Raw genomic sequence first — 19,601 nt, 5'->3', positions numbered from 1 at the left:
TCGGTTTGGCTCCTGCCCACGGGATCCCCAGTGTCACCGGTGCCACCGCCGCGGGGCTGGGAGGGGGCAAGAGGGGCTGTGCGGCACGGCCACCACCCCGGCTCCTAGCCGAGGGGCAGTGCTGACAGCCGTGGTGGCAGCACAGGCAGCTGCCTGCGGGCCGGGTCTAGGGATCTGCAGGGCTTCATAGCCCGAGGAGTCTGTGGTGGCACAGGGTGCTCCCTGGGTGCCCAGATGGCAGGAGGCAGCGTCCCACCCCGGGGACCCCACGCCAGATCTTGCCCGGGGGCTGGGGGTGTCCCGTCTGTGCCCCACACCGGGAGGGGACACAACCAGCACTGGGACATAGCTGGTGCCAGTGTCACCAGAGGCCCTTGGTATTACCCCAGGCAACGGGACGTGCCTGGCACCGGTGCCACTAAGGGTCCTGGTGTCAATGAATGCAATGCAACATGGCTGGTGCTGGTGTCACCAGAGCCTTTGTTGCCACTGCAGGCAATAGGATATGGCTGGTGCCAGCATCACCGGGGGTCCTGGTGCCCCACAGCAGCGGGACGCGGCCGCGCCAGCATCACCGATACCCCGGTGTTTCGGAGCGAGCAGCACGTGGCTGCCCGCGCTGCCTTAAGCGCCGGCTGCGGCAGAGCCGGGAAACGGGAGTTTCTATTTCTGCGCCGGTTTCGGTTTCTGCTTCTGCCGGCTAGAAACGAAAGTGCAAAGGGGGCTCCGCGGCGTCCCTGTTCCCGCCCCCCGGCCCCTCCCATCGCCCCCGCGGGGCCGTGGGTGTCGCGGGCAGGCCGGGTGCCGCGGGCTGGGTGCCCACGGGAGCCCCGCTCGCCTGCTCTGGGTCATCTCGGGAAACTGGGATGAGCCGAAAACTGAATGTCAGGCCTGGAAACTCAGGGCGGGAGTGGGCAGGAGAGTGGGCGGGGGGTAGGGAGAGGAGGCAGGAAGGGGCAGGGATGGGACAGGACAGCAGCGAGCTCATGGATATGAATAATGATGGGGAGGGACGTGGGGTGCAGTTTGAGTCGAGGATAGGGGTGAGGGTATGGGCAGGGACAGTGACAGGGCAGAGGGAGAGATGGGCAGGGACAGGGGCAAGGACAGAAGAAGAGATACTGGCGGGAATGGTGACATGGCCAGAGCAGGAGCAAGGATGGGTGTCCCCTTAGTATCAGCTGACAATGAGACAGCGACTGGGGCAGGAGTACAGGCCGGCGCAGAGATTTGGGCAGGGCTGTGAGCAGAGCCAGGGGTAGAGACAGGAATATGGGCAGCATTATGGGCAGGGACAGTGACAGTGGCAGAAACAGGGACAGAAGCGCATATTTGGGCAGGGATACAGGCAGGGGCAGAGCTGTGGATAGGGACAGGACTCATGAACATTTCACATGTGGCCTGTGCAGCCTGAGGAGTGAGGACAGGATGCCAAGGCAAGAATGACAAGAACCATTTTTTATTTGTACCCGTAGGGTATCTCAGCCAAATTGGGGCACCCCAAATGTGGTTTCACATGTGGCTCTCACACCGTTCGAGTGGTGGGGCACAGAATGTTTCAACTAATCCCCACTTACCCCCCCACTTGCTTTGCAAGGCCATTGCAGCTCAATGGTACTTGTCACCCTTGTTTCCTCATCCAGACGTCACTGGAGTCAGTCTCACTACAGGTTCTTATCTATGAGGCCAGGTCTCAGGGAGCTGTCGGAGGGGCTGGGGTGCTGGTCTTATCTCAGAGCAGAGCCTTCCTCCTTCATGGTGGGGCTCTCCGCCTCCTCCTCCTCCCAATGACCTGAGGTCCTGTAACCATGCCTACTGAATCCTAACTATACAGCATAAACTGTAGAAATATACATCTTAAGAAAAGTTCAGACCATTTCTTACTATAAAGGCTAATTGGTACAATAGTTAGGGAATGAGATTTTCCTAATGAGATGCAGGCAGGGGCAGTGACAGGGGCAGAAAAATTGATAGGGGCAGGGTGAGGGTAGAAATAAGGACAGGGGCACAGGCAGGGATTTGTGAAGGGACAGGGGCAAAGATGCAGGAAGGAGCTAGGATTTGGGTAAGGACAGGGGCACAGGCACAGGGACACTGGGCCAGGGGCACAAGCCAGGACCAGGGCACAGGTACAGGGTCACAAGGACCGGGGCACAGGGGCAGGGGCACAGGGGCAGGCAAAGGGTCACAAGGACCGAGTCACAGGGACAGGAGCACAGGGACAGGCACAGGGACAGGGGCACAGTGACAGGGACAGAGACACAGTGACACCCGCAGCCCCGGCTCGGCTCAGCGCGCCCCCTGCAGGACACACGCGCAGACGGCGGTGGGCGCTCCCAGGGGGCCGCGCGGCGGGACGGGGGGCGGGCCCGTGGGCGGGCCCAGAGGCGGAGCCTCAAGCCCGGGGAGGGGCGCGGGGTCCGCGCGCGCCGGCCATGCCGCGCTCCCGCCGACCCGCGCGGCGTGAGTGGGGTCCGGGCGCGGTGCGAGGCGGGAAGGCAGCGGACCGGGGAGCGCAGCTGGGAGCGGCGGGGCCGGGGGGGCTTCTGGGAGCCACGGGGCGACGGGGCTGCGGGGGCCACCCTGCTGTCCCTTCCCGGCAGCGGGACGCGGGTGGTGGCAGAGGCCCCGTGGCCCGCACAGGCCTCGGTGGCCCCCGTGCGGCCGGGGCCGCGCTGACAGCGACCTGTCCCCGGTTCCTCGCACAGGTGGTCCCGGCAGCGCCCGAGCAGGCTCACCCGCCAGCGAGGAGGAAGCCGGCAGCGAGGTGCTGAGCCACTGCAGCAGCGCCAGCGAAGGGGCCAGCCCCGCCGAGGAGGGCGCAGGTGAGCCCCGAGGGCTGCCCCGCTCCACCGCTCTCCCGTAATGTCCCCCCGGCGGTGGCGGTGCCGCTGCTGGGTCCCCCACCCCTTGTCCCGCCGCCTTTGTGCCCGGGCTCCCCCGTGACGTGGGTGCCACCCCGGCAGGGAGCGAGGCAGCGTGTGAGCAGGGCCAGGAGGAGGAGGCGGAGGACAGGCTGAAGGAGCACATGGACAGCCTGCTGGACAAGAGGTGAGCGGCGGCTCTCGCCCGCCGCGGGCACGCCGGGCGCGCTGCTCGTCCCGCCGGCGCTGCCGGCCACAGGCAGGGTCCTGCCTCGTCCCGGGCCACCCCACCCTGTGACCTCCTGCTGTCTCTCGCAGCGCCAAGACGCGGCAGGCGGCACTGCAGAGCCTGCGCCTGGCCTTCTCCTCCAAAACCCTCTCCGAGTTCCTGCTGGAGCGCCGCCTCACGCTCACCGACTCGCTGGAGAAGTGTCTCAAGAAAGGTCTGGGCGCAGGCTGGGGGTGGCAGGGCTGGCGGACCAGTGTCTGAGGGAGGTCTCTCGTGCTGCCCGCAGGTAAAGGGGAGGAACAGGCACTGGCAGGAACCGTCCTCACCCTCCTCTGCCTCCAGATGGGCTCTGGTCCGGAGGGGGAAGAGGTGTTTTGCAGCCTGAAGCCCCTGCTCGTCAGTGTCCTGACAGACCGCGTGGCCAGCCCCAGTGCACGGCAGAGCGTAAGGCCTGGTCCCTTTCCTCCTGGGCATGAGGGACACGTCAGTGGTGGGGGGAGCCCAGGTGATGCCAGGAGAGCCCTGCAGTCGTGGGTGGGCTGCAGGATTGGGTGCTCTGGGGAGCAGTGGGGTAAAGCAGAGGCACCCTAACCCTGCCTCCCCTTGGCTGGGCGCTGGGTCTGACCTGGCACTGCCTCCTCCAACTGCCTTTTCCCCACATCTCTTGCCAGTGTGCCACGGCCCTGGGCATGTGTTGCTACATTGCTGCTGCTGACCTCGAGGTAATTAAGCCCGTGCATTGCCTGTACCCCCGCTGGAGGGTACCCTTGGGGCTGCCATGCCACCCTCGGCCCACAGTGCCAGGGCAGCTTGGAGCTGAGCTGGGGAAGGGGCATGGGGACATCAGTCACAGGTCAGGTCCATTCCCTGAGCAGCATGAAGCTGAGCTGGGGGAGGGAAACCTGCCTTGCAAAGATGGAGTGTCCCAGATGGAGGGGACCCTCCTGCTGAGGGGGGAGCTCATGGTGCCCCTGGGCAGGGTGGGTCCCCTTTGGTGCACAGTGCGTGGCTTTGCTTTGGTATGTTCCTGGCAGTTGTGGCCTGATGGGTGGGTTTCCCCACTCCAGGACCTGATCTCATGCCTGTCCTGCTTGGAAGGCATCTTCAGCCCTGCCAGCACAGGTGAGGGGAGCTCTGCACCCACCCAGCATGGCCCTCTGCACTGCAGTGCACTCCAGTCATGGTCCCTGCTCCTCACCATCTGTCCCCCCTCCCACATTAAGAGCATCTTGGACAAGTGAGTGGGGCATGGCAGGATGTGGGGGTTGGTTTGGGGCAGCTGGCTGCAGACGGGGCAGCCCCTGGGGTGGCACCTGGCTCCCCTGACTGCCCTGCCTTCCTGCCCCAGTCGCTGGCTGAAGCTGCCCCCACTGCTGTCCAGCAGCAGTGTTGCTCTGCGCATCTTGGCTGGGGAAACCATCGCACTGGTCTTTGAGCTGGCCCAAGACATGGAGGTACGGCAGGGTGCTGCGGCGGTGGGCGGCAGAGCGTCAGGGAGCTGTGGGCACAGGCACCCTCCCTGTGGCCTGGCTGAGTTGGCACTGGTGGTGTTGGGACACTCCAGGCTGATGTCACCAGCAGGTGCCCAAGCAGAGAGGCTGGCCTTGGTGATCCCTCAGCCCTGTCCTGGTGATGGCAGTGGTGGGCAGTGCCTGGAACTGCATCCCCCCCGGAACCCCTTGGTTTTTGGACAGGAGGACTTGGGCCACCAAGATACAGAGTTCCTACGTGCCCAGCTTAAGGTGCTGGCTACTGAGAGCAACAAGTACCGAGCCAAAACGGACCGACGGAAGCAGCGCTCCATCTTCCGGGACATCTTGCGCTTCATTGAGGTACTGGAGGCTGACAGTGCCCTGCCCTGCCGAGCCTGCGACTCTGTGGCAGCTGCCTGGCGATTCGCCGCACTTCTGTGGGAGCTGGGGGATGTGCAGGGCTGGCACCCAAGTTCTTGCTGATGCCCCTCTCTCCTCTCAGACTGGGGAGTACCAGGAGGAGACCATCCGATTTGGCCTGGAGTGCATGTACCTGGACAGCTGGGCACGCCAGCGGACCTACCAAGCCTTTAAAGAGGTGTTGGGCTCCGGCATCCGCCACCACCTCCAGGTAGGGACTAGGAAGCCGCACAGGGTGGTGCTGGTGAGTGGTGCTGGTGGGTGGTGCTGGGCTGGTGCTGGTGGGTGCTGACAGGGCCCTGCTTCCACAGAACAATGAGCTCCTGCGGGAGATCTTCGGTCTTGGGCCCCCCTTGGTGCTGGATGCGGCTGCTCTGAAAGCCAGCAAGGTTTCACGCTTCGAGAAGGTGGGTGCCCCCACCCAGATTTGTGCCCTCAGTCCCCTCCCGTGCTGCTGTGGGCTCCAGCCAAGCACCTGCTTGTGACCATGGAGCCCTGAGCATGGTGGGCACTGGTGCGAGGGTGAGCAGAGGGGGACCTGCTAACCCATCTCTCCTTCGCTCCCCTCCCAGCACCTCTACAACTCGGCTGCCTTCAAAGCCCGCACCAAAGCCCGGAGCCGGGTGCGGGACAAGCGGGCAGACGTGCTGTGACAGGCGGAGGGGGCACAGCCCCCAGCCCACGTGGACTGCAGACCCACCACTGTGAGGGGCAAGTGCCCCCAGCCCCCTCGGGCTTTTATTCATGTACAGCAGAGTATTTAATGCCTGGAGCTGCCCCACTGGGGGCTGCCCCCTCTTTTATTTTTTTAACCAAAAAAAAAGGATGAAAGAAGAGGAGGGAGGAGGTGGTTGTGTGCTGCTATGTGCCTGCTCTGCAGCTGGGGCTCCCCGGGCCATGGCGGGAGGGGTCTCACAGGGCTCCTGCAGCCCCTTTCAGAGGCAGGGCTCATGTCCCCCCTCCCTTGTGCTGTGGGGCACGGGGGTGGCCTGGCACAGCCTGAAGGGCCGGGTGGGAGGGCAGAGCTGTGCAGGGCTGCGGGGCAGCTGGCCCTGGTGTCCTTGCCTGTGGCAGGAGCACTCCCCCCGCCACGATGGGCATGCAGGGGTGTTGGCAGGGCAGTGCAGGGTGACAGGTGCTGCCCAGCCCTAGCAGCTGCCCACTCTGAGCGCTTTTCCAGCCAAATGCTTTATATGAAATTGTCCTCTTGTGGGGAAGTTAGTTATGAGGGATTGGCACACCAGGCGAGTCCCCATGCAGCCTCGGGGGCCGCTGCCCGGGTGAGCATGGGGCCACACTGGCCAGGAGTGCCTGTCACTCCAGGAATGTACCTATGGTGGTGATTTTCTAAGACTTTGATTACAGGAGGTAATTAAAAGATTAATTGGAGGGTGCCTTCTTGCCTTGTTGCGAAGAGGAAGGGCTGTCACTGGGGCAGGTGCTGGTCCTTCCAGCCCTGTCTCTTTGTCTTGCAGCCTGGGGTGGGGGCCAGCATTTCCCCCACTGCCCCTGCGCCCCATGGGGTTATGCTGCCAGGTCTGAGCGGGTTGAGGGGGTGGTAGGGCCGCCAACTCCCCCCTCCTGCCCTTCGGTGCCCCTTCCCGTGGTGTCCCGTTTCCCATGCTGGTGCTGGGAGCAGCTCAGCGATGCCCGCCGGGCTCCATGCTGGTATTGAGGCGAGCCCAGAGCTGCCCACTGGCTGCCCGCAGCTGCCGCACGGCTTCTTCCTGGCTCCGCAGCCACTGGGCCAGCGCCCGCACCGACTGACTCTGCAGGACTGCAGGGACAGGATGGGGACACGCTGGGGACAGGCGGCTTGGCCCTCCCACAGCCCCTAGGCCCCCCCGCCCCCACCTTGCCCAGTGCCACGTACCACTCAGGTAGATGGCCAGCGTGGCCAGGACCAGGCTGGCCAGTGCCAGGAGTCCCAGCAGGGCCAGGAGCAGGGGGTGGCCAGGACCGAGGCAGGGGCAGGGGCCGGCGGGGGGCACAGGGCGCAGGGTGGGCAGGAGCACCGGGGGGCTGAGGAGCGCAGGGCGAGGCGGGGGCTGGCGCAGGCTGCTGGAGAGAGCCGGGCTGTTGTCTGCAAGCAGGGGAGAGAAGAGGTCAGAGCCTAGCTGGCAGCACTGCCAGGGCTGGCACAACCTCCCCGCACCCCACTCTCACCCTCGGCACCCTTGTGCCCGCCTGAGGCCCAGTGCAGGTCGCTGATGGACTCCACGGGGTGCAGGCTGATGGCTCCGGGCTCACCACCGTCAGGGTCCCCAGGCTCTGCTGCCACAGCACTCTCAGCCCGTCCCATGCTGTCTACCAGGAGCAAAGGCAGAGGGTGAGTGAGGGCCCTGTGGGGACCATTCCCCTCCTGGAGGTGACCCCAGCTGTGACACCAGCATGGTGCTGTGCCAGGGCGGGCAGCCAGCAGCTGTGTTCCCTTGGCACAGCGCCATGGCTACAGGCGGGCAAGCAGTGGCTGTGTCCCCCGGGCCCCAGCGCTGTCATCGGAGCAGTTAGCGGGTGCCTGGTGGCCATGATCCCAGAGCCTCGTTAGTGGGGCTGGAATCTGGCCCTGGCTTGAGGGCAGGAACGTGCCAACCCTGCAGCCTGGGTAGCCCGGGCGCTGCAGGACCGGCTGGGACTCCCCTGGGCCAGCAGGCAGGACAGAGCCAGATCAGCCAGGGGCACGGCTTGGCGTGCACTGTGGGCACCATGCTTAGGGGTGCACAGATGAAGATTGTGTGTGTGTGCTGTGCCAAGGGGTCCTGATGCCCCCTACCCAAGTGAACACATCCCCCATGGGAGTGAGGGGGGGGCAAGCACCATCTTGGGAAGCAACCATGCCCGTGCTGGGGTAGAGGGAAGGTTTTTTTTTTCTGGGCGTTAGTGCATTTTTGAGCAGTGGGCAGGGCCCCACTGCTGTGCCCGTGGTGGAGCAGGGCAGGGTGGCACCGCGCCCGCTCCCAGTCCCTCCCAGAGTCAGCGGTGTGTCACAGGGCACTGTGCCGCTGCTGTCAGGGCGGTGCGTGCCGCCAGCTAGGTTGGCAGGCATCGGTGCTGGGGGGGCTCAGCTGGTGCCCAGGGTCCCCCCCAGCCTCTCCCCAGGGCTCTGCCTTTGGCTGGGGACAGGCCCATGGGTACCCCCATCACCCTTGCAGCCAATTCCCCCCTCAACTGCAGGGCACAGCTGCTCATGAAAGTTTGATGTGGTGGGGGTGTGCCAGCCAGCTGCCTGCCCCCTCCCCAAACCCTGCTGCCTTGCACCTGCAGCCCCACCCCCCAGGACCTTCTTCTTCCCTAGGCAGGCAGCTCTGCCCGCAGCCCCCACAGTGGAGGGCAGCGTTTGGCCACTGCTCACATCCCAGCCCCGTGGCTCTGTGCCCCACGGTGCCCCCCAGGGTGCCAGGGCCCCACCAGCCCCCCAGCCTACCTTCTCCAGCCTCCCTGGGCATGGCTCCCCGTGCCCGGGCAGTGTGAGCGGGCAGCAAGGCAGTGCAGGGCCCCTGAGAGCTGGGCACTGGGTTCCCAGTGCGCCAACTGCACCGCTTAAAATAGGACAGTGAGAAACACAGTTGGGAGGGGATAAAAATAACTGTGGGGAGGGTAGCCCAGCAGCATGGTCAGGGCTGCTGGCAGCACAGTGCCAGTGTGGCAAAGGAACAGCAGCCTGTGTCAGTGCCCTGTGCCCCCTTCCCAGGGTGAAGGGACTGCCAGCCCACCGTGGGATCAAGGCAGAGCACGTGCAGGGCAACCAAGGCACCAGTGGGCCCGTCCAGAGCCAAACTGGGCTCTCTGCTGCCTCTCAGCAGCAACAGCGATTGCTCCCAGCCTGGAGACACCACAGAGCCCTCCCAGCTTTGCCCACAAGGACCATGCCAGTTGTACCAGGAGGATTTATTTAAGTTAATGAGACCACAGGAAGCTCCAGGCAGCATCGCTGCCAGGGTAGGGGACTGCAGCGGTCCCCAGCCCTGGTCACCAGCCCCACGTGCCTCGTGGTGGGCAGGTGTCGGAGGGCAGGAATTCACTGTGCCCGTAGAGGCCGTGAGCATGGGTGGGTGCCAGGCAGGAGGTGGCAGGGCTGGGCTGGACCCGCCTAGCACAGCCCTTGCCAGCCCAGCCGCGGTAGCAGTGGCAGCGGAACGCTGCTGGCGGGCTGGCGCTGGAGCCGAGGTGCAGGAGGCTGTCCAGCTGCTGGGGATGCCGGCGCACACAGCGCCCGTGCCCGTGGCACTGCCCGTAGCTGCACTCCTGGGCTGCTGCCGTCACGTTGGCCACGTAGGGACCCAGGGTGGACATGAGGTAGTGGCGCAGGCTGGCACAGCTCTCCTTGCGGGGAAGCACTGGTGAGAACCTGCCCTGGCGCAGGGGATGTGGCTGCCCCATGCCTGTGCCCGCGCCACCATCACCGCATGGCGACTGCAGTGCAGTGAGGGACCATACTCACAGCCGAGCGGGCGTATGACATGTCTCCCCAGAGCACGAGTCCAGCTGCACCCAGCGCTGCGCTCTCCCCAATGGTGTGCACAAGGTCAGCCTGATGGGGAGAGAAACGTGACAGGGCTGGAAGAGACACAGGCTGTCCCCAGTGCCCAGGGGGACCCTGGCACACTTGCAATGCTTACCAGCTCCAGGAATCGGCGTGAGCGGCGGAAGGAGAGGCGGGAGTATGCGACCACGGGCAGGGGGCCCTGTACCCCAAAGGCAGCCACGCGCAGGGCCTCACGCAGCCGGTGGTGCACGTAGCGGCGGCGCAGGGCGGGCGGCAGTGCCAGCGGCAGGTAGATGCTGGGGTAGAGGGCAGCCGAGGCAGCCCAGAGCCAGCCCAGCTGGTTGTTGCGCTGCACCTCTGCTGACCGACACTGGCCAGTGTAGTTGGTGCCCTTGGCCCAGTTGCTGTTGAGGCAGTCAGGGAAGCGGTAGAAACCCCAGAGCCCCCCCGGGCGCAGGGTCCGGCCCAGCAGAAGTGTCTCCTCCATCAGAGCCTGCGCTGCCTGCTCAAACTCCTGCCGGGCCAGCCGGAGCTGCCGCCGCGCTGGCAGCAGGCCATGCCGGTCCTGCACCCACTGCTCCGAGGCCACCCGGTAAATCCGCTTGGGCCCCCAGTTTTGAGCCCAGAGGGGCCTCCACTCCTCCCAGTCCACCACAGCCAGCCCGCGGAAAGCAGGGCGCAGGAGGCGGCGGATGTCCCCAGCCACCCTGGCGAGGTGGGCATCGAGGGGGACGCGCTGAGGGATGCCCCCATTGTGGGAGACACCCTGCTGTGACAGGTAGGGGTACAGCCCAAACTTGTTCTTGTAGAAGATGGTGATGTTCTGGCCAGTGAAACGGCCATCCCGGTTCTCTATGATGCCGTAGTTGCCAAGGGGCAGCCCCACACTGAATCGGCGCTGGCAGCGGCTGGTGGGGATGTTCCACACCACGGCAAAGGGCTGGCCACCTGCCAGGGGCTCTGGAGCCGGGCTCTCCCCACCGGCCAAGCCCAGTGCCAGGCAGGCCCACAGCACCAGCACCATCCTGTGTTGCCAGCTGCCTGTGAGGCCGGCACCCTGTGGGGAAAGGAGAGCGGCAGGGTTAGGTGGCAGGGCGCACCAGCCACCCTGCTTGTGCTGGCACTACCACCCTGGCATGTGCTGGGCAGGGATCAGCCACAGGGACTGGGTTGCCCCACAGGCACATGCTGCCCACCCCAAAAATCTGACAGGAGTGAACAGTTTGGAGGTTTCAGACACCTCCTGCCTCAGGGCTGCCAGTGGGCACCTCTGCCTGCTGCACCCTGGTGCCCAAAGTGCCCGCCTGCGCTACTGCAGCCATGGCACGGCTCTGCTGTGGCACTGCAAGCTGCCCGCCCTGCTGCCTTGGCTTCCCTGCCAGCTCCCAGCCCTGCCCATAGCAGAGACACTGCAACCCCCTTTTTCCCATTTTGTAGCAGGGCTGAGCCAGGCTGGGAGTCCTGCCGAGGGCCTGAGCCCCTGGCTAGCATGGTGGAGTCAAAGGGGCAGCTCTGTCCCCTCAGCGCAGGCAGGGCCAGAGGGGGCCGGGTGCCCCTGCCTGGTGCTGGCCACTCGCCCGGGGCCGGGGCCGCCTGACGCCACAAGGACAGTGCTAATCCCCCGGCGCCGGGCCTGGGCGCTCTCCCTGACCTTCCCGCTCCTGCTACCGTGCCTCCAGCCCTTGGGGCCGCCGGCTGCCTTGAGGGGGCTGGGCTGCCTGTCCCCCTCGTGGTGCGAGGCAGGACACCCTCCAACCTGCCCTGCTCCCCCAGTGCCCCTTCAGCCATCGTGTGCCTCAGTTTCCCCAGGCTGCTCAGTGGGGAGAGCAGGAGTCACACTGGCAGACACATCATGCTGTCAGCCGCAGCTGCCCCACAGTGAGGCCCCTGGGTGGAAGACACACTGGTGGAACTGAGCAGGACTCCTGGGACCAGTCCCAGCCCCAGTGCCTGAAGTGGGGCTGGCTCACTGCTGTGATGGTGGGCCCAGGCCCAGGCCCCAGCCGGGCCAGCCAGGGGTCTGGCAGGAGCGCAGCTGGCATGGCAGGGCAGGGTGCGGGGACCACATCCACACTGACACCCCAGGACAAACCAGGAAGGCTGCGGGAGCTGGTGCCAACCCTGAAGAATGTCAGGCAGGCAGCACCAGGGCAGGCAGCTCCTGCCCACACTTGCTTTTAATCACCAGCTTGGGGTCCCGGCCCCTCAGATGTCCTTCTTCATCCAGAAGATGGGCAGCCCTTTGGCGTCACGGTGGGGGGTCTCCAGGAGGTTCTCCCCAATGCTCTCAGCCAGAACTCCCCTTGCCCACACCACAGTTGGTGGAGGGGGTGGCGGGGGGGCGGCTGGGGGTGGGAGGGGAGGCGGGGTGGCGGAGAGCACCCTTGGCCTGGTGGTGATGGTGGTGGCAGTGCCAGGAGGAGCAGAAAAGAGCTGCAGCACCCCGGCAGATATGGCAGGGCTGAGAAAGGCCACGCTCTGCACCGGCTCGCCCAGTACAAAGCCCAGGTGGGCATAGAAGTGCTGCTTATCATGGGTGGTTAGGTGCAGGCAGCTGAATCCCTGGGCCCGCGCCCACCGCTCTGTGGCCTCCATCAGCTGCCGCCCGTAGCCCTGGCCCCGCAGCGCCCGGGCCACCACCACGCTCTCCACAAAGAGGTCACGGGGACGTCCGGCCACACGGGAGAGCCGGACGTGGCCCACAAGCTGGCAGGGACCATCCTGGGCGGTGGGGCCCTCAGTGGGGCACCGGCTCCGCAGCAACAACAGGCAGGCAGGGAAAGCATCCGAGGAGCGCTGGAGCATGTGAAGCCGTGACGCTCGGCTCTTGCCCCACTCCTCGTGCAGCAGCTCAGCACAGGCCTCCAGCAGCTCCGGCCTCTGGTGCAAGGGGACCAGACTGAGTTCCTCTGACATTTCTTCTCACTGATGGGAAAACAAGGAGGCCACAGCTTAGAGGTCGTGAGGCACAGACGACGTGTGTGTCTGCTGGCCCAGCCCCAGCTCTGGCGCGGTTCCCCAGTGGCATGGCTGGATGGGTTCATGGGGGTTAGCGATGGGTACGAGGTTGAACAATGGCACTGCAATGGGGAAGTGCTGCGTGGTGCCAGATCAGGCACCCACACCATGAGACCCATACGTGGTCTGGCACTGCCAAACCAGTGGAGGGGCACGAGGCACAGGGCTGGCCTTGTCCCCTCCCCAGCCCTGTCACTGGCCCCTGCCACCTGGGCACTCACCTGAGACCAGCCAGCTCGTCACACATGTCCCCAGCCTGTGAGACAGGGCTGCAGCACTACGGAGCAGAGCAGACCCTGCCATGGTGCACCAGTGCATGGGGGCCAGGAGCCCCTGCCACAACTGCTGAGCAGTGGGGACCCCCCTCCCAGCCCGGCAGCCATTCCCTTTGCACAGGAGAAGCCACAGGCAGAGGGAAGAAGGAACTACTGCACTGGCTTATCAGCGGAGTTGAGCAAACTGCCCTGCTTCCCCCACTGCAAGCGAGGAGGGCCTGGCTCTGACCCCCACACCCTCAGGGGGCCTCCCAAAATCAGCTCCCCAACTCCAGCCCAGCCCGCACTCCCCTCTTCACAGGCCAGGCAGCATCCCAGGCCCTGCTGCCAGCACCCCCAGCCAGGTGGTGCTCTTCCTTCCGTCCCCCCAGCTGGGACCATGCCAGCACCTCTCTCTCTACTCAGGGGGGCCTTGAGTGCGGGGGCAAGCCCCTGTCATGCCTGTCCTCCTGCCTGCCCTCCTGCCTGCAGCGCCCCACCAAGTTTCACCCACCCTGGTGACCAGTTTCCCATGTCTGCTCCTCTCCAACCCTGTGCAGGGCTGCTCACCCTGCCTGCCACTCACCCTACCCGCTGCTCCCCCTGCCCTCACTCCCCTGCTCGCTGCTGCCGGCTCCAGTGCCCTCAGTGCCCGCGCAGCAGGAAGCAGCCCAGGCTCGTGGCCAACCACAGTGCCTGGTTCTGCTTCCCCGCTGTGAATGACACGTCTGCCCAAGGCCTCATGCATCCCCCTCCTCCCTTGGTACCCAAACCAGACCGCACACCTGCAAAGGGATCCACATGCTGCCTGTACCACCTGTCACTCCAAATCACACCGCACCCACACATGGGGCACAAACCTGAATGGCGCCAACCTGCTGATCGCTGCCCCAGCCCACAGCTGCACCAGCCGAACACATGGCCCCATCCCATCACTGACCATCATTCACCTTCATTCACAACCACTGACCATCACTGACCATTATTGACCATCACTGACCATCATTCATCTTCATTCACAATCATTGACCATCAGTGACCACCACTGACCAATCACTGATCATCACTGACCCCCACTGACCATCACTGACCATCATTCACCTTCATTCACAATCACTGACCATCAGTGACGACCACTGACCGATCACTGACCAATCACTGACCATCACCGACCATCATTCACCTTCATTCACAATCACTGGCCATCAGTAACCATTACTGATCCATCACCGACCCACCCCCGCCCTCTTCCTCTCGCCTTTTCCCCTCCCCGCTCCCACTCCCGTCCCGCCCGTACCGCTCTGCCGGCCCCGCCGCCGCCGCCACTTCCGCCGCCGCCACTTCCGCCGCATCTCGGCGCCCGCACCGCGCCCCCTGGCGGCCGGAGCCGCGTTCCCCGCGGGAATCGGGGAACCGTTTTTGTGGGGAAAGACCCTCGGGATCATCCGCTGCAGCCGTTACACGTCCAACCGCTGACCCAGCTCTGGCACTCACCGCTGTCCCTTGGAGCCTCGTCTGCGTGCCTGTTCAACCCCTCCAGGGCTGGTGACTCCAGCCCTGCCCTGGGCAGCTGTTGCACTGCCTAACAACCCTTTCTGAGGAGAAATGTTTCCTCATAGCCAACCTAAACCTCCCCTGGTATAACTTGAGGCCATTTCCTCTTGTCCTGTCATTTGTTACTCGGGAGAAGAGACCAGCACCCTCCATGCTACAACCTCCTTTCAGGCAGCTGTAGACAGTGAGAAGGTCTGCCCTCTGACACCGAAAATCAGACAGAAAACCTCTTAACACCATTTTGGAAGTGTTAAAAAGCAGGAGGCATTCTTTTTTTGCGGCACACCAGGCTCTCTAAGGATCCTTCCTCTAATTGAGAGCGCCACTTGCTTAAACTTCTCAGTATTTATTACAACCAGGAACCTTCCACCCACCACCCCGTTTCTGGGCAGATGAACCCCTGCATGGCAACTGTGAAGTTCCAGGAAATGTGGTGCTTGTTGCACATCTGTATTGCAGAAGTTATAGTTCCCTAAGGACTAACGGCCTCCTGCTTCAATGCCCCTGTCACCTCAGCCTCCTGTTCTCCAGGCTGAACCCCCCAGGTCCGTCATCTGCTCCCATCACACTTGTGCTCCAGATCCTTCCCCAGCTCCATTGCCTTCTTTGAACTCACTCCAGCACCTCAAGGTCTTGCCATAAGGGGCCCAAAACTGATCCCAGGATTTGAGGTGCAGCCCCACCAGCACCGAGTACAGTGGGACGATTACTGCCCTGGGCCTGCTGGTCATACTGTTTCTGATACACCTCATGTTTGCTGTTGGCCTTTTTGGCCACCTGGGCACATGCTGGCTCATGTTCAGATGACTGCCGATCAACACTCAAGTGCAGGACCTGGACCCCATGTCCGCCTCCCCATGGCCAGGTCTGAAGAGCACCTCTCTGTCCCTGCAGCAAAGCAAGGCTGCTTAAGGAGGAGGGCAAGAGCAGCCTCCTCCAAGTCTGCTTCAGCAACATCTTCCACCTGCCTCCACAGAAGGCCACCGAGGAGCCTGTCTACACCCAGGTATGCCATGAGGAGAACCATGGGGAGCTTTTCAACCCCCAGGCCCCTTCCTGGGCACTGCATGGCCACAGCCATCCCCCATCAGGCTGCCAGAGCTGCCCCCAAGACTCTGTCCCCCTTGCAGACCCTGGCCACGATGGATGACATGCTGAAATGCTGGTGTCCAGTGCGGGCAACCTCGGCTTCCAGGAACTGCAGAACACCTTGGAGGTCTGACTTTGGCACAAGACCCCCACAGGCAGTGACCCCTTGCTTGAGTGGTGCCCCCTCAGCACCTGCTGCAAGGACAGAGGCAGGAAACATCCCTCCTTCCCACCATGCCTCCCACACCAGCCGCCTGCCTGCTGGCTGCTGCCAGAGCCCCTTCTCCTCATGCCCCAGCCCACGGCAGGTGGACCTTCCTGTGTGGCAAGGGGAGCCCAGCCCTAGGGCTTTCACCCTCTGGCTTCACCATGGGCCATATCGCAGAGCCCTGCCCCAGATGCGTCTGGGAACCCTCTTTCTTTGCCAGCGACTTTTCTGCCCGGCGCTTTCAGACTGCACCTCCAGCTCTGCACCCCCTCTCTGAGCACCCACCCTGCTTTTGCTCCTCCACAGGCAGGTGACCTGAGTTGGATAATTCAGAGCAGCAGCAGCAGCACCTGGAGTGCTAACAAGAGAGATATTCCCACTAGCTTTGGCTAAACACCTATGCCAGAGAAACCTTTAAGGTAAGAAGTGTCTTTGGCTCTTGGCCAGGGGCGTCAGCATGAATGAATGGTCATCTGACACGCCCAGGGGGAGGAGCTCCGACGAGGGGGCGGGGAGAGGGCGGGGCTCAGTGTTGAGGGGCGGGGTCACAGCGAGTGACAGCGCGACCCGCTGGTAGGAAGCGGGAGCGGGGAAGGGGAGGTGGGGCCTGGCCACCTACAGCCAATAGATGTGGGCGGGGGCGTGGCCTGGCTGCCTGCAGGCGGGCGGGGTGGGCAGCACGTGTGGCAGCAGCAGCATGGCGGCGGCAGGCGGCCGGAGGGCCAAGGCCTCGCGCGGGGCGGCGGGACGGCGGCGGCCGCGGGCGGCGGTGAGGGCCGGGCCGGGGGCGCAGAGTGGGGGCCGAAGAGGGGCTGTCCCGGCGGCTGTCGTCGCGGCGGTTTGCTTTGCGCCCGTCTCCGTCCTATCCCGTCCCGTTCTTCACCCCGGTTCGTCCCGCAGGTCCCGGGCGCCGAGGGGAGGCCACGAGCGGCGGCAGGCCGGCCCGTCGACGAGGAGGTGTCCAGCGACTCCGAGCCGGAGAGGTACGGGCTGCGCCGGGGGAGTGTCGGTGGGGGTGCTGGTGCTGGTGCCGGTGCTCACACGTGTCCCTGCAGCCCGTCATTGGGACGGCGTCGGCGGGAGGTGGCGGTGGAGGAGGAGGTGGAGGAGACGCCGCAGGAGAAGAAGCTGCGCCTGGCCAAACTGTACCTGGAGCAGCTCCGCCAGTACGGTGAGTCCCACCTGGTGCCCCGGTGGGGCGGCCCCGAGCGCTGAGCCCGACCCTCATGCCCCGTGTCCACCACAGAGGAGGAGCGAGCAGTGGACGAGGAGGAAGAGGAGACAGAGCCGGTGGATCTCATCGGTGACCGCCTGAAGGAGGACGTGGTGAGCAGGGGGGCGGACGCGTCCCCTCGGCCCCAGTGGTGGCAGTGGGCTCTGCCCCTGTCCCGCGGGGCCAGGACTGGCTTCGCTGAGCCTCCCGCTTTTTCCTCAGCTTGAGCAGAAAGGCCAGCTGCAGCGCCTGGTCGCCAAAGATGTAAGTGCATGTTGCTGGAGGTACTGGACTTAAGTGCTGGCTTTAGGGGACACCAGCCACGGCCAGCGCCCTGAGTTGCGGTGCCAGCTACGGGACAGGGCCCTTCTCTTAGCCGGAGGAGGGATTGGCGCAGCCCAGCTCACATCCTGCTCTCCCTGCAGGTGCAGCTTCCAGATCCCACCAGCATCCGAGTGCTGCGGGGGCACCAGCTGCCCGTCACCTGCCTGGTCATCTCTCCGGATGACAGGTTCATCTTTTCTGCTTCCAAGGATGGTGCCCTCATCAAATGCAAGTGTTCCCTTGGGGCTGCAACTGGCTGTTTGCCCAGCCTGAACCCTGGCAAGGACCCTGCAGCAGCAGGACCACAAGTGCCCATGGAAGTGCCTTGGTCCTTCCAAGGGCATGGATGTGCACCATTTTGGGCTCTGTGGGAGGCTTATTAGTGCTTTCCAGAGTGATTGGAGCGTCACAGGAGGTAACAGTGATGCCTTTCTCACAGGGGAGGTAGAGAGCGGGAAGAGGCTGTGCGTGGTGCCTGGGGGGAAGAAGGGCAGTGAGGAGCTGCACATGGGCCATGCGTCCCAGGTCCTCTGCATGGCCATCTCATCAGACGGCAAGTACCTGGTACGAGGAGGGATGAATAGCACTGCCATATGGGGTGGAGAGGTGGCTGTGGGGTGTACATCTCCTTTTGGGGTCCTGGGGTGTCTCATGCCCAGATGTACCTTGCTGGCTTAAAGCCAGCCCTCCCCCTGCCAGAGTCAAAAGTGGGTCCCTCGGATCCCCCAAAGCACATGGGGTAGGAGCAGAGGCTGGGGCAGGCTGTGGGTCCCCAAGGCGGAAGTATCAGGCATCCTCTGCTCTCTGCCAGGCCACGGGAGACAGGAACAAGCTGATTATGATCTGGGACACAGCCACGTGCAAACGCCTGCACATCTTCACTGGGCACCGCGATGCCGTCTCGGTGAGTTGGAGCATCAGCCGCAACGCCTGCTGGGCTGGGCAGCACTGTCCTCCCCAGAAGACCTCACTGCTGCCCCCATGTCCATCTGTCCACAGGGCCTGTCCTTCCGCAAGGGCACGCACCAGCTGTACAGTGGCTCCCATGACCGCTCTGTCAAGGTCTGGAATGTGGCGGAGAACGCATACATGGAGACCCTGTAAGACCCGGAGAAGACTCCCTGCTGACCCTGCTGTCATGGGACACTCTGGCAGCCCCGAGGGAGGTGAGGCAGTAGAGAACTCTGCCCACCGCAGCTCTTTGCCACCTTCCCCTCCAGGTTTGGGCACCAGGACATCATCACGGGGCTGGACAGCCTGAGCCGGGACTGTTGTGTGACAGCAGGGGGACGTGACGGCAGCGTGCGGCTCTGGAAGATTCCCGAGGAGTCACAGCTCGTGTTTTCTGGGCACCAGTAGGTGTGGGATGGGAGAGGGGGCTGTGGGCAGGTGTGTCTGGCTGAGGCAGTGGTGTGCAGGTACCAAGCATCGCTGGGAGCCTGCTGGCACCTGGGAATGCTGATGCCCCAGTCGGCCCTAAATAAGGTTCGTAAATAGGATCCCAGGGCACACTTGTAACTGGTGGTAGTGCTCTTCTCCTCACAGGGGCTCCATTGACTGTATCCAGCTCATCAACGAGGAGCACATGGTGTCGGGTGCCGATGACGGGTGAGCGCTGGGCTGAGGCCTAGGCTGGGCAGGCACTGCCCGCATGGCCCCCTCACCCCTCCCTTCCCTGACAGCTCCGTAGCCCTGTGGGGGCTGACGAAGAAGAAGCCACTGGCGCTGGCCAGGCAAGCACATGGCATGCAGGATGTCCAGGGCCTGCAGCAGCCATACTGGATCTCGGCAGTGGCTGCTCTGCGCAACAGTGACCTCGTGGCTACAGGTGAGCAGCTGGTAGTTTGGAGCGGGGGTTTGGCAGTGCAGGATTGGCGGTCCTGCTCCCTTCCGTGGGTCATGGTAGTCTCCTCTCTGTATCCCAGGTTCCCACAGTGCTAGTGTGAAGCTCTGGAAGTGCGGTGAGGGATTTCGGAAACTGGAGCCCCTCTCTGACATCCCCTTGGTATGGATGGGGAGGTTGGGGATACTGTAGTTGGGCTGGGGGTTGTTCCTCACTGGAGGCTGACCCTGGGCAGTGGGAGAAAGCTGCAGGAGTCCCTTACTCTGCCTTGTCCGTTCCAGGTGGGTTTTGTCAACAGCCTCAAGTTCTCAGCAGCTGGTGACTTTCTGGTGGCCGGCCTTGGGCAGGAGCACCGGTACCGTCCCCCCTCCCCAGCCCTGCCTGGGGACACAGGCCCTCCCTCCACAGGGCTTGGTGAAGGGTGACCCCCATTTCTGTCATCTGCAGGCTTGGACGGTGGTGGAGAATCAAAGAAGCCAAAAACAGCATCTGCATCATCCCCCTGAAGCAGAGGGTTGCAGCCCCCAGCCCCAAAGCCCCCAATGGTTGCTAGGCCCTGAAGCTGGGTCATTAAATCCTGTTTCTAGAGCTGCGCCCTGTGTCCTTTGTGCGACAGCCTTCCTGGGG

At 64.0% G+C, this 19,601-nt stretch overlaps 5 protein-coding genes across 7 annotated transcripts; 2 read left to right on the top strand and 3 right to left on the bottom strand.

The window, feature by feature from the left end:
* The first annotated feature begins 2,395 nt into the window (after positions 1 to 2,395).
* Positions 2,396 to 6,374, top strand: IFRD2 (interferon related developmental regulator 2). 2 transcript variants are annotated; one of them, XM_065845993.2, is made up of 12 exons: positions 2,396 to 2,463; positions 2,709 to 2,825; positions 2,967 to 3,051; positions 3,183 to 3,307; positions 3,380 to 3,537; positions 3,765 to 3,815; positions 4,161 to 4,330; positions 4,442 to 4,547; positions 4,788 to 4,925; positions 5,068 to 5,196; positions 5,297 to 5,392; positions 5,558 to 6,374. In XM_065845993.2, the coding sequence occupies exons 1-12, from the start codon at positions 2,436 to 2,438 to the stop codon at positions 5,636 to 5,638; spliced, it is 1,284 nt and encodes a 427-aa protein (XP_065702065.1). In that variant the 5' UTR covers positions 2,396 to 2,435; the 3' UTR covers positions 5,639 to 6,374. The 2 variants fall into 2 exon arrangements, with proteins under 2 accessions (XP_065702065.1, XP_065702066.1); XM_065845994.2 differs by lacking the exon at positions 3,765 to 3,815.
* A 104-nt stretch (positions 6,375 to 6,478) lies between these two features.
* Positions 6,479 to 8,518, bottom strand: LSMEM2 (leucine rich single-pass membrane protein 2). 2 transcript variants are annotated; one of them, XM_065845997.2, is made up of 4 exons: positions 8,410 to 8,518; positions 7,152 to 7,292; positions 6,859 to 7,068; positions 6,479 to 6,762 (listed from the first exon to the last, which is right to left on the bottom strand). In XM_065845997.2, exons 1-4 carry the CDS (start codon positions 8,429 to 8,431, stop codon positions 6,626 to 6,628), a joined length of 510 nt encoding a protein of 169 aa, XP_065702069.1. In that variant the 5' UTR covers positions 8,432 to 8,518; the 3' UTR covers positions 6,479 to 6,625. The 2 variants fall into 2 exon arrangements, with proteins under 2 accessions (XP_065702069.1, XP_065702068.1); XM_065845996.2 differs by having other exon boundaries at positions 6,479 to 7,068.
* A 340-nt stretch (positions 8,519 to 8,858) lies between these two features.
* On the bottom strand, positions 8,859 to 10,495 carry HYAL3 (hyaluronidase 3). The gene is made up of 3 exons (XM_065845960.2): positions 9,605 to 10,495; positions 9,427 to 9,516; positions 8,859 to 9,308 (listed from the first exon to the last, which is right to left on the bottom strand). The coding sequence occupies exons 1-3, from the start codon at positions 10,493 to 10,495 to the stop codon at positions 8,955 to 8,957; spliced, it is 1,335 nt and encodes a 444-aa protein (XP_065702032.1). The 3' UTR covers positions 8,859 to 8,954.
* NAA80 (N-alpha-acetyltransferase 80, NatH catalytic subunit) lies at positions 10,409 to 14,080 on the bottom strand. Its single transcript, XM_065845962.2, has 3 exons — positions 14,041 to 14,080; positions 11,657 to 12,396; positions 10,409 to 10,528 (listed from the first exon to the last, which is right to left on the bottom strand). Exon 2 carries the CDS (start codon positions 12,385 to 12,387, stop codon positions 11,677 to 11,679), a length of 711 nt encoding a protein of 236 aa, XP_065702034.1. The 5' UTR covers positions 12,388 to 12,396; positions 14,041 to 14,080; the 3' UTR covers positions 10,409 to 10,528; positions 11,657 to 11,676.
* Positions 14,081 to 16,222: 2,142 nt separating this feature from the next.
* RRP9 (ribosomal RNA processing 9, U3 small nucleolar RNA binding protein) lies at positions 16,223 to 19,562 on the top strand. Its single transcript, XM_065845687.2, has 15 exons — positions 16,223 to 16,363; positions 16,495 to 16,577; positions 16,650 to 16,765; positions 16,841 to 16,920; positions 17,030 to 17,071; positions 17,233 to 17,359; positions 17,571 to 17,695; positions 17,943 to 18,035; positions 18,131 to 18,231; positions 18,352 to 18,486; positions 18,677 to 18,739; positions 18,814 to 18,959; positions 19,057 to 19,136; positions 19,256 to 19,329; positions 19,422 to 19,562. The coding sequence occupies exons 1-15, from the start codon at positions 16,223 to 16,225 to the stop codon at positions 19,525 to 19,527; spliced, it is 1,512 nt and encodes a 503-aa protein (XP_065701759.1). The 3' UTR covers positions 19,528 to 19,562.
* Positions 19,563 to 19,601: the final 39 nt, after the last annotated feature.

Source organism: Patagioenas fasciata, chromosome 10 (genome assembly GCF_037038585.1).
Source record: "Patagioenas fasciata isolate bPatFas1 chromosome 10, bPatFas1.hap1, whole genome shotgun sequence".
Classification (NCBI taxonomy): Eukaryota; Metazoa; Chordata; class Aves; order Columbiformes; family Columbidae; genus Patagioenas; species Patagioenas fasciata.
The sequence above is the reverse complement of the archived record's forward strand: the minus strand, read 5'-3'. Positions and strand labels throughout refer to the sequence as shown.

What these genes read in the sequence shown, in the direction of transcription:
- IFRD2 (XM_065845993.2), top strand. Translation starts at nt 2,436, where the DNA reads ATGCCGCGCTCCCGCCGACCCGCGCGGC. An exon ending in CTCCCGCCGACCCGCGCGGC is followed by an intron (nt 2,464 to 2,708) that starts GTGAGTGGGGTC and finishes TTCCTCGCACAG; the next exon opens with GTGGTCCCGGCAGCGCCCGA. An exon ending in AGGTTTCACGCTTCGAGAAG is followed by an intron (nt 5,393 to 5,557) that starts GTGGGTGCCCCC and finishes CTCCCCTCCCAG; the next exon opens with CACCTCTACAACTCGGCTGC.
- LSMEM2 (XM_065845996.2), bottom strand. Translation starts at nt 8,431, where the DNA reads ATGCCCAGGGAGGCTGGAGAAG. An exon ending in GCCCAGGGAGGCTGGAGAAG is followed by an intron (nt 7,293 to 8,409) that starts GTAGGCTGGGGG and finishes TGCTCCTGGTAG; the next exon opens with ACAGCATGGGACGGGCTGAG. An exon ending in CGGGCACAAGGGTGCCGAGG is followed by an intron (nt 7,069 to 7,151) that starts GTGAGAGTGGGG and finishes CCCTGCTTGCAG; the next exon opens with ACAACAGCCCGGCTCTCTCC.
- HYAL3 (XM_065845960.2), bottom strand. Translation starts at nt 10,495, where the DNA reads ATGGTGCTGGTGCTGTGGGCCTGCCTGGCACTGGGCTTGGCCGGTGGG. An exon ending in CACGCCGATTCCTGGAGCTG is followed by an intron (nt 9,517 to 9,604) that starts GTAAGCATTGCA and finishes TCTCCCCATCAG; the next exon opens with GCTGACCTTGTGCACACCAT. An exon ending in TGTCATACGCCCGCTCGGCT is followed by an intron (nt 9,309 to 9,426) that starts GTGAGTATGGTC and finishes CTTCCCCGCAAG; the next exon opens with GAGAGCTGTGCCAGCCTGCG.
- NAA80 (XM_065845962.2), bottom strand. Translation starts at nt 12,387, where the DNA reads ATGTCAGAGGAACTCAGTCTGGTCCCCTTGCACCAGAGGCCGGAGCTG.
- RRP9 (XM_065845687.2), top strand. Translation starts at nt 16,223, where the DNA reads ATGTGGGCGGGGGCGTGGCCTGGCTGCCTGCAGGCGGGCGGGGTGGGC. An exon ending in GGCGGCGGCCGCGGGCGGCG is followed by an intron (nt 16,364 to 16,494) that starts GTGAGGGCCGGG and finishes TTCGTCCCGCAG; the next exon opens with GTCCCGGGCGCCGAGGGGAG. An exon ending in AACGCATACATGGAGACCCT is followed by an intron (nt 18,232 to 18,351) that starts GTAAGACCCGGA and finishes CTTCCCCTCCAG; the next exon opens with GTTTGGGCACCAGGACATCA.